The sequence below is a fragment of the Thunnus maccoyii genome, chromosome 11, assembly GCF_910596095.1.
Source record: "Thunnus maccoyii chromosome 11, fThuMac1.1, whole genome shotgun sequence".
Taxonomy (NCBI): domain Eukaryota; kingdom Metazoa; phylum Chordata; class Actinopteri; order Scombriformes; family Scombridae; genus Thunnus; species Thunnus maccoyii.
The window spans coordinates 31,836,972-31,848,438 of NC_056543.1; the positions used below are offsets into that span (position 1 = coordinate 31,836,972).

General features: G+C 39.2%; 1 protein-coding gene across 1 annotated transcript in view; it reads left to right on the plus strand.

Moving 5' to 3' along the window:
- Positions 1 to 11,467, plus strand: part of LOC121906991 (dual specificity protein phosphatase 19-like) — a 16,561-nt gene extending 5,094 nt beyond the window's left edge. Inside the window, exons 2-6 of the mRNA XM_042426272.1 lie at positions 5,803 to 6,088; positions 7,073 to 7,119; positions 7,306 to 7,458; positions 10,118 to 10,341; positions 11,383 to 11,467. Of these exons, the coding sequence (XP_042282206.1) occupies positions 5,866 to 6,088; positions 7,073 to 7,119; positions 7,306 to 7,458; positions 10,118 to 10,324 (630 nt within the window). The 5' untranslated portion in view covers positions 5,803 to 5,865 and the 3' untranslated portion in view covers positions 10,325 to 10,341; positions 11,383 to 11,467. The remainder of the gene's footprint in view (positions 1 to 5,802; positions 6,089 to 7,072; positions 7,120 to 7,305; positions 7,459 to 10,117; positions 10,342 to 11,382) is intronic.

An 11,467-nucleotide genomic window follows, 5' to 3' on the forward strand; every position in this document is an offset into this window, starting at 1 on the left:
ACACTGGTCTGCACTTGTATGCATTATATGTTACATCCTAAAACCTCAGCAGCTGTGTCAGGCCAGCTGTATTATTACTATAACAATAGGATATTTGTCACTCTTTTCCTTTGCTTTTTCCTGTATTTCCCCTCATTCCCCCAGACTCTCGAGAGCGAGCCTGGTCTGTAGAGATGGGAGGGGATATCTAAGTGTAGTTTTATTCCATCATCGTTTAGTTCAGTTGAAGCGTATTCTTTTTCATTTCCCCCCCTGGTACAATTCATTTGGGCACATCTGAACACAACAACCGCGCAAGACCCTTTAGAGGAAGTGGTCACAATGGAATTCTAGAGCAGTTAGTTTGCAATGGGAATGTGATCTAACCCAACTACAAGGCGTACTCTGCAAGTTTGAGCTCAATGGTTCCTTTAGCCAGGCGTGCTTTGCATACTGGGAATATATGAGTGAGCAAAATCAACAGTTGCTAGCAGCTAGCCAGAAAATGAATCGAGGTCTGACCTGGACTAACAATTCTTCAGGGCCTAGTTTCTGTGTTTACGTTCTCGCTCCCACCGCAAACACATCAGACAAATGAGTGGAGTGAATGTTCTCACAGGGCTTTTAGCAAAGTATTTTAGTTTGGTTGAATCTTTGTACAGAGAAACCACAAAAGGTTTACTCAGTTTACTCATCCACTGATTAGGACCAGAACAAACCAACTATGGGTTTGAAAACAGTCTCAATCAAATGTCCTTTGTCTTCAAACTGCTCTGAGGTGCAGCCCTGTTACCACCCCTACTGGGATGAGTTTCTAAAGCTTCATTGTAAATGGGAGGAGGATAGAATAAATAAATACATCAATAAATAAGAGAAATAAATAAACAAGAAAATAAAATTAGATGATTATGTATATTTCTTAATTTTTTCAAAATTATTTTTCTCATATAAATGAATATACCCTTATGATACCTAATGTGTATGCATGTGTATAGTTTGTATGTGTTGCCATGAAAAAAGGAGAAAAAAGAAAAAGGTAAATAATAATAATTATAATAAACATCAAACTCATCACCACCCTAATAATGATAATAGTAGCAATTATCACCAGCAAGGGGACTGTGTGTAGTGGAGGCCCATCTCACAGGGATGAGCAAGAAAGGCATTTCTAGATAGGTCAGCGGTTAGAAGAGCAGGAGTCCTGGCAGAGTGGAGGAGCTGGTTTATCTACAAATTAAGTGAGAGGGCCACTGACCTGACCTGTAAACGGAGGAGAGACATAGTGTCTACTGAACTGAAGTCTATTAGCGGATCATAAAAGCAGGAATGTGGTTCCCTCTAGTGGAAGACACAGGAAATAAAATTCATCACCTATCAGGCCATTCATATTTTAAGTTTATCCTCGCTGACACCCTGATATTATATATCATTATTTTATGATGACATCACAATGAAAGTAAGTTTTATGTATACCATGTTGTCTGTCTCATTGTGTTTGTGTGCCAGTAACTTTTTTTTGGTAATCCTTCTTTTTACATTTCCCTAATTTGTGTGTAGCAGGAGATGGACCCAAATGCAGGATTCAGGACAGAGCAGACCGAACAAGGGATCCAACAAGTCTGAACTGACAACCAGGGCTTAAATACAAACTGAACTAATGAAACAACAAGTAACACGTGGCAGACACAAGGGCAGGCTGGGGAAGACACAGGGAGCAGGGCAGGGCTAATGAGACTGATGCAGGGCAGGTGTGGAAGGAAGTGTGAAGGGAAAATCAGGCTGAGAGGACAGGAGGAAAAACACAGAGCAAACAAAAATCCCAGGAACAAATCCTCTCTTCAATAAGTTACACAAACATTTTTAATTTTCAAACATACAAATGAAACCAGCATAAGGAACAACAAAAATCTGACAGACTGATACTGTCGAATCATTTTAGCGTGTTAGATATTTAAAGAACATCTACCTTCTGTCCACCTACAGATTCCCCTTCAATCTATCCATGAATATCAATAGAGAATATATCAATAAACATAAAGGGCATCTATGGCAATGTAAGAGCACAATGCAAGATTAAACAGTCAGTTCATCTTAATATTCAAAGTAACTGCCCTTCTCCCACTCAGTCCAGACTTAACATCACAGGGAGAAAAAGCCGAGGGTCTCTGGTGGACTGGTGGATAATGGCAGCTAAGGAACTAGAGCCAGACTGGAACACAATCATAACAGAATTAAGTATTTACCCATTAAATATATGGTAAATGATAGTATATTATTGGATAATTGCTACTGGTAATAAGTAGGTAAATACAAAGAAACTACAGCTGAAATACTAAGAAAAACCTCCACAATTACCCATCAACTCAACTAAGTACCGTGTAGTTGTGACCGTTTTAGCTTGGTAATAGCTCAGATATGATTGCATTCAATTATATGCACAATGGAATAATTATTACAAAGGATATGGTAAAACATCTGCAAGAATGTACCTAGTTAAGAAGAATGTGCCATGACACTAGAGGAAAACTGTTCCTGCAGAGGTTGTTACCAGGTAAGTATACGGTAAATCTAATAAACACTTTATAAATGGGTGTAGCCATGAACAATAACTATATAAGAAAAAGTAATTTACTGGAAAGTACTAACTTGAATTGATGGATAATAGACGTGTTTCTAAGATTTGATTGCCTACTTTCCTGGGAAGTATAAAATTATATCTGAGTTATTACCAATCTAAACCAGTCACAACTACACAGTACTTAGTTGAGTTGATGGGTAATAGTGGAAGTTTTCTCTGTATTTACCTACTTATTACCAGTGGTAATAATATACTATAATTTACCATATATTTACTGGGTAAATACTTTTACCTTTACCCTTTTTTTCTCAAATATGATCAAAGAGCGCTAACAACAAAACATGCCATGTTAATCTGCCATACATGTCAAAGAATCTTTATTGATTTAACTATAGTATAGGTCTGTATTATTAGTTATGTATGTGGTAGTTTTGTCACTGTTACAGAGCCCTAGAGAGATGGACAGGCAGCAGGTCTCATGTTACACAGCAGCGGTTCAGTCTCACCTCCAGCAAAATTGGTCCAGTTCACAGTTCAGCCCGCTTGGGATAGACGGACTACAGGACTACAGCTAGTAAGACTAGATTTGTTGTTGACCTGGTCTAACGTGGGCAAGGTTTAGTCAGCAGTAGGAACCTGGACCAGAGAGATGAAGGGAGAAGTGTGTTTCTTTTCTGGAAAGTGAGCTGGATCACCACTCTAGTTTGGTGTCTGTGGTTTAAACTGGACTATCTGCCATCAGCTGAACGAGAGTCATTCTGAGCTGAGCCGGACCAAAGCTGAACATCTGAAGAAACAGGTTTCTTGCACATATAGGATACATGTACATACAGTACATGACATTTGGTCTTATTGACTTATTTCTGAACTCATATTATTGTTCTAGCTGAAATGAATAGTGAATGCTTACCTGATTGGATCTACCTGATGGTCATGTTATCTATATTAATAATAATCATAACTATCATATACAGTAGGATCAACAAAATAATGAACCGCTGTATAAGCTGAACTTCTCACTGTCAAATTTAAAATATTCAGTTTGTTTCTAACTTTTGGTGACTTTACAGTTTAGAATTTGTGTTGTAATGTTCACCACTACTACAGGCTACTGTGTCACTAAGGCATACATAACATGTAACATCAACATATCTACATGACTTTTATTGATGCTAAGTTCACTGGAGATATTTGTTCAAATTGACTGGCAAGACTTAGTTCCAATCCTGAAAGGAACCATAACAGCACAGATGCTGCAAATTATGTTACTGCATAATAATATTATATAAAGATGCTGATCACAGTTGCCAAAAGAAGTTTGAAATTATTGTCTACTTTCCTTTTTGTTTCTTTGGTATATCAATGAGAACACACTGAAAAATTAAAAAAAAATACAGAAACTGAGAGGCTGGAATAGGCACAACACTGCTTTGAGCTGAATGCTAACATCAGCTAATAATAATTAGCATGCTAATAAGCCCACAATGACAATGTGAAGATGCTGATGTTTAGCAGATGTAATGTTTACCATGTTCGCCATCTTAGTTTAGCGTTTTAGTATGCTACCATGTGCTAAACACAAAGCGAATGAATCCATTTCTGTAGCAAATTCCATGGCAGCCCATCAAATAGTTGTCAAGATATTTCACTCACAAATGTCAACCCTCTAGTCTGTAATTGAGATATTTTAGTCAGTGTGGACCAAAGTGGTGGACCTAGCAACTTACAGACCAATAGAGCAAAAAGTGATCACCTGCAAGATCTTGGATTTGAGTCTGCATTTGATGAGGAGCCAGAAAGCCAAGATCAGTGTCACATGAGACCTTTTAGATAACCTGGTTGAAAACTTTGCAGCAACATTCTGGAGCACTTGTAAGCAATCCAGGGATGTTTTGTTAAGGCAGGTGAAAAGAAAGTTCCACTCATCAAAAATGGAAGGCATAAAATGTGTGATGGACCATTTCCATCTCTGCTTGAGATTAATTTGGCCTAGTACCTCAGTTTAAAAGAAAAAAAAATAGTGACATCTAGATTTCTGAGGGTAGATTTAACAGATAATCAGGGACAAACAACAGTGTCACCTTAGGGACGAGGCTTACTGGGGCACAAATAAGAGCTCAAAGAATGAGGTTGGCGAAATTCTACATTTGTCTTTTTGTTAACAAACCAAAGACTAATCCCTCTCTCAATACTTGAGATTCCTACCCTGTCTGTGGTACTCAGTCCAAAGCCCATTAGTTCCTACAGAGGATGTAAATCTTTATAAATGTGTTTACAAATGTATGAGTTTTAAAAAAAATTGTAAAGCAGCTGGCCATTGTAGTTTTTAACAAATGTTACTCAAACAGGAATAAATGGTGCTTTTTGGGGGACTATTTTCAGTGGTGGATTATTATACATACAATGTATTTAAATCAGCAGGACAGTGTATGTGGGATTGAGTCAAAATAAACTACAGTGTGTGTGTTCATGGTAATGAAGCAATATGTCACCTAGTGAAACAGTGTGGCTCACTGATGTGTTTTTAATAGTCTTTGGAAAACAATGGAGTCTCTATAGTACTGAGGAATAAAATAAATCAGGCTTTGTTGACAATAAGAATAAAGAATAAGAATGATTAAGTTCTTAATTAACAAAACTATATGCTGTCTAATTCTTAATAGAGTTCATGCAGTTATGTAGAACAAAATTTGACATTATGAGGCTTAAAACTGATATTAAATTGAATATCATCTCTACAGCATTGATGGTAAATGGATTGTACTTGTATAGCACCTTTCAAGTCTTCTGACCACTCAAAGCTCTTTTACACTATGAATCACATACACCTATTCACACACATTCATACGCTGAATGGGTACAGGGGCTACCATGCAAGGTCCCAACTTGCCCATCAAGGGAAATCTAGTCATTCACACACATTCACACACTGATGGCACAGCCATCAGGAACAATTAGGGGTTAAGTATCTTGCCCAAAGACACATCGAAATGCAGACTGGAGGAGCCGGGAATCGAACCGCCAATCTTCCGATTAGTGGATGACCCGCCCTAATGAGATTAACTTTTAAATTACTTAATTACTTATCTACCCATGGGGGAGCATATACAAAGCAAACAAAATAGGACATAGTACAGAACCGAGTTGCAGATAAGGATGCATGATTGGCAACAGAAACAGAAAATTGTTACACTCCAGGCCTGACATGAGTAGTATCATCTAACTGCCTTTTATTTATCTTTCAGGTCCACTCCAGCCTGGTCCAGTCCAGTTCAGCACAGTCTAGTTCATTCCAGTTTGGTTTGGTCATGCAGTCCCTGGCGGAGGAGATCCAGAGTTTCTCTCGGACACGACTGAAAAAGCAGTGTACTCGTGTGACATCCCTGAGTGGCCGCCGCATCATCGAGACCTGGAAGGGTTCTACAATCACTGTGGTTGAAGACCCTGTCCCCACAGAGAGGATGCTGGGATATGTACCTGACACTTCCTGGGACCTGCAGGTCGGCACGGTCAAGCCCTACCTGCTGCTGGGTGAGTGAACGAGACACACAGTGACTGACTGGAAACACAGAAACCAAACTAAATCATTGTTAACCACTGTTGACCACCATTGGAGTCATTAGGCAACCCCCTAAATTCTGTGAGAACGGACAGAAATGGACTTGCATCAAAAAACAAATTGCCTTCAGTCATTTTTGGTTCAATTTGTGTAGATAAGGTGAAGAAACACATGAAAAAGGATGAAGTGGTGAATTGTGGTAAAACTAGTCCAAACTGGATAGCGCTCATTCCAGTTAGTCATGATGTCCAAATCATAACTACAATTGGCCCAATAATTATTGAGACCAACAACAGGAAACACTCCCAAATGTGTGTCCCCCTCTTAACTAAATACCTCACCAATTGACTGAGTGACTGACTGACCAAGTTTACTGAAAACTAAACAAATCATTTAAACACAATTTACATCAGTATAAATGAATCCAAAGATGAATATTCATATCAGATGCTAAAATATAACCAGAACAAACATATAAAAGGTGACTCAAGAACCTTTTTTGGTTGATCACTCTTCTTCATTAAGGCACCGGTATAAAAAATACTCTTCTATAATAAAGACAAAAAGACAAAAAGGGGCATGAACCCACCAGCAGCTAGTCCAAGTGATGGATGGGTCCACCCCTTCCCCCACCCTGTTCTGGAAGTCACCTTCAGTCCACCAACACAGATAACTGCTGAGCTCATGCGTCCCAGCTTGAGTAGATGGTAACATGAGCCCAGACGTGGGGGAGGACTGGGGGAGATGTGACCCATCAGGGCTCACAGGTTCACAGGTAGAACATAAATGACCCTGTGACCTGCAGTAGACGCTGTGCACAGACACAGCAGATTGTCCCTTTCAGGCTGGCTATTTGGTTCAGCACCCTGGACAGCGTCTTGTACCAAAGCAGTTCAAAAACAAATCCTGAATTTGCTAACCAATTAACTACAGTAATTCACTGTGTGTGTGTGTAGGTTCTCAAGATGCTGCACATGACTTTGGCACTCTGAGAAAACACAAGGTTAGTTTTTTTTCTCCTACTAACCTGAAAACCCAGTAAAACAACAGATTTTCTACAAGCAAAACAGGACACTGCTGTATTGCTCATAACTGCCTGGATGTTACTGTTACTGCCATGTTATTCTTGTTTGTTTGTCATCATTTTCACTCAAGGATTATAGTTATAATGTTAAAGTTTCTTCCTCAGGTGTCTCACATTCTGAATGTGGCCTTCGGGGTGGAGAACGTGTTTCCTGACCTGTTCATCTATAAGACTGTCAGCATTCTGGATCATCCCGACACTGATCTGCTGCTTCACATCCAGGACTGTTGTGACTTCATCCAGCAGGCTCGCAGTGAGGTAAAGCATCACTGTTGATGTGTGTGTGCATCATAGAGCTGCAGCTATATTCATTATTTACAAATATATCAATGCATTTACCAATGACGCAATCAAGTGGTGTACAAAATGTTGCAAAATAAAGCTAAATGTCTAAAGTGTTTCTTCAAACTGCTCTTTCAGTCTGACAGACAGTTGAAAAACCTAAAGAGATTCTATGATAGGAAACAGAGAAAATGTTAAATCGATTAATTTACAAATTGTTTTTTTAAATAAAACAATATTAAAAAGTGAATCCTCTTCAAACATCCTGTCTGACTTTGCAGAAAGATCCCTCATGCCATGCTCATTTTCCCATCTCTAAACTGCTATGGTGCAGTCACAAATTGTGTGCAAAATGACTAGCTTAAGTATTGTTGTGAACACACAGAAACAGGAGCTGCAGCATTAAAATGAAACCGGAAAAGAAAAAAACAAGGAAGGTGAAAGCTGCTGTAGTTCAGGTGGAAACAAATGGCCAGATCAAGTCAAAGAAACAATCCCATAATGCTAAGGGATTATGGGTAGAAGTACACAGATGTAAGGGTAAAAACAGGGAGTGTTGACATGGGACACATGTTTCAACATCTTCTCTCCTCTCCTCATTTCTCCTCTCCTCCCAGTGTTTCCTCCTCTCCTCTCCTTCTCTGTTTTGAATAATAGATGTGTAGTTTTGTTCATGTTTTATTAAACTGCACACAGATCAGATCTCAGTGTCATACAAGCTTTTAGCAGTGAAGTCTGAGGCTCACCTTAACATGACACCACACACACACACACACACACACACACACACACACACACACACACGCGCACACACACACATACACACACACACACACACACACACACACACACACACACACACACAGAATCATTAGGCAGTCATTAGGGGTGTTTGATTACAGGAAGTTTGTGTGTTCATTATGATATGTTTCTGTGTGTGTGTGTGTGTGTGTGTGTGTGTGTGTGTGTGTGGTAATTCCAGCCCCGATAATCAAATTGATGCTTTTACTTTGAAATGCAGGGTTAGATTACCCAGCAAGCCATCTGGCTGGTAATGACCCTCAGTTATTGATGCTGTCATGACAACAACAACAACCACAACAGCATCATGTGAATGAGTTCAAAATTGTAGTCAAATATTCTGGGGTGCCTTTCACAAATTCCAAAATTACAAAAAATGCTCACATTTTCAGGTATTTTTCTGAGCTTCTGGATCCTTTTAAGACAAAACCCTTAAAGTTCAGGAAAATTGCACCCCATGTATCTGGGTTTTTGTGAAATTTTTGACTTTTTCCAGAAATTTTGCATTTCACACAAACTTTACTGTTTATACCCGACTTTCTTCTGTCTGTACCCACATTTTTGTGTTTCTATCCACATTTTTGTGCAAGTTCTTACCCAAATCTGAGGGTACATCTCAGAAGTATTGGATTTGTTTTCATTCATATCTTAAAATTTTTTAGTTTTAGACTTTTAGAGTTTTTACCCAGATTAACACAATTTTCAGGTCTGTTCTACTCGAATGTTCAGGTTCAGGTATGTACTCAGGTTTTCATCATTTTTTTTAACTTGTTGGCTTTTAGTGCAAAGAAAAAAATACAAAAGTTGCCGAGCCTGAATGTTTAACAGTCTGCCTTAATGGACAATGACATTTTGGGAAAAAGTCCTGTTTTCCATCCCACCCAGCTCAGATGAGAAGGCTGATATCAGTTCGGTTCTGGCTGCAGTGAAGACAACCTTGCAGTGTGGTTCAGCCTGATAACTGGGACACAGCTGTGTTGTAAATCTTCCATGTGAAGGAAAAGTACATGCTGTAATGGAGAAGCTAATGAGGATCCAAAGACACTGACAAACAAACAAGTCATCTATTAAGTAAACAGCAGCATCTGAAAGATGAAGCTTGTGGTGTGAAGCTTCGCGTGGCAGGTTTGAACTCAGAGCAGCAACCTTGTTATGTTGGTATCTATAGCCCTCTAGTGTTCAAAGAGTATCATTTCAATTTATGTATGAATCCCACCAGCGTCATAGTTTCCACTCACTGACTCCTAAAAACACAATGATACACTATTTACGTTTGGTGTGTCTCAGAAGATCAATCTAAGTTATTTCAGGAAGTTTCTTGAGGTGAATGTTCTAAAGTCAAAGGTTAGGATGGTTGTGGACTTGAACAACTGTTTAGTGTCACCAGATCAGAGAATAAAAGCTTGAGGATGTCTCCAACTATAAATATCATCAATATTTTTATAGAAATGACTATGTAATGTGAAAGGACTTGCTAGCAGTGACAACCCCACAGAGTTCTCACTAACTCTGCAAAACCTTTTATCCTATTTTATGTTGTAGTTTTGGTTTCACTGTTTGGTTCACTCAGTGTTCACATTGGCGTCATTTCCATCAGCAGCTGTTTTCAGCAAACAAGCTCTGATAAACCCACTGTACACTACCTGCTCAGCACCAAACAGCAGACAGACAACATTAGAGACTTGCTGGTGAGGAATATGGAACATTTAGAACATCAACTTTATAAGGAAACAGTTTGTCTTGACTGTGTGTTTATCATCTTCTGCCCCCAAGTGGGCAAAAAATCAGTAATGCAGCTTTAATATATTAACATTTACATCCTTCTCCCTCTTAGAAAGGTGTGGTGTTGGTCCACTGTAATGCTGGTGTATCACGGGCACCAGCAGTGGTCATTGGCTACCTAATGTCATGTGACGACCAGTCGTTTGATGACGCCCTCTTGTTGGTCAAGTCAGCTCGGCCTGCCTCCTGCCCCAACCCTGGCTTCCTGGAACAACTGAGGAACTACAAAACACCAACGATGAATGGATCCAAACACTAAAGGATGAAGAGAAAATGGTTAGAAAGTTTAGGAACAAATAAGTTTGCTTTTAATGAGAACATTCTTAAGTAATTCCAAAAACTGAAATAAGTATTTTAGGAAACAAATATTTGGGATTTTTACAATGTAGGATCTGTTTTTGGACTCAGTAGAATTTGTTTGGTTCTGCTCTGGTTTAATGATCCTGAAAAATCAGAGCAGATGATTTTTAGAAGGTGAGGTTGCTATAAAATACTGCACACCTCTTCAGTTTTTTAAAATGGTCTTGACACAAGATACCACATGCTAGAAATGTAGATGAATTTGTTAAAGGGTTATCCAAGGAGGGTTGAATCGAGGGCAACTTGGTTGTAGATACTCGAAGACATTTTGCCTCTCATCCAAGGCACTTCTTCAGTTCTAACCAACTGGTGGAGAGTCCCAGGTATTTAACCTCTATGGGGTCGTTATCAAGGTCATTGATACCACTTGGTTCGTTAGTGCTCCTGGCTGGTTGTAACAACAGTGGTTAGAGTTGTTGGAGTCACCTGAGGCCAACTGTAAATGACAGTCATTGAAGTTGTTGTATGAGGCCAAACGTGAATGGTTGTTAAGTCTCCTGACTCACATGACTCTGACTCTTAAAAACTGTTGTTACAAACAGCTAGGAGCACTAATGAACCAAGTGGTACAGTATCAATGACCTTGATAACAACCCCACAGAGCTTAAATACCTGAGACTCCCTGTCCCTTGGATGAGAGGCGGACGTCTTCAAGTATCTACAATCAAGTCCAGATGCCCTCGATTCAACCCTCCTTGGATAACCATGACCTGGATGACTGAGAATCTTCACAGACATCTTGTTAAAGGGTTCATGTGAATTCCAAAAAAGTATTTCTCTCTTCCATTTAGTGGTATCTGTCTATGCAGATAATATTGATTTTATTTGTTGAGATTTGAGACAAAATGACAACATTGACTCAAAAAGACAATTTTCTTGTTTGGGTGTTATTATTGATGATGTCTTGTTTGTGTTTTGGTGCTGTTGTTCTCACAGTCATCTCTGTGTTTTGTTAAGTTTGATTAATCTCTGTGGGGAAATTCATCCTCTGCATTTGACCCATCCTCGCTGTTTCAGAGTGGCAGGCAGCCACAAACTTCAG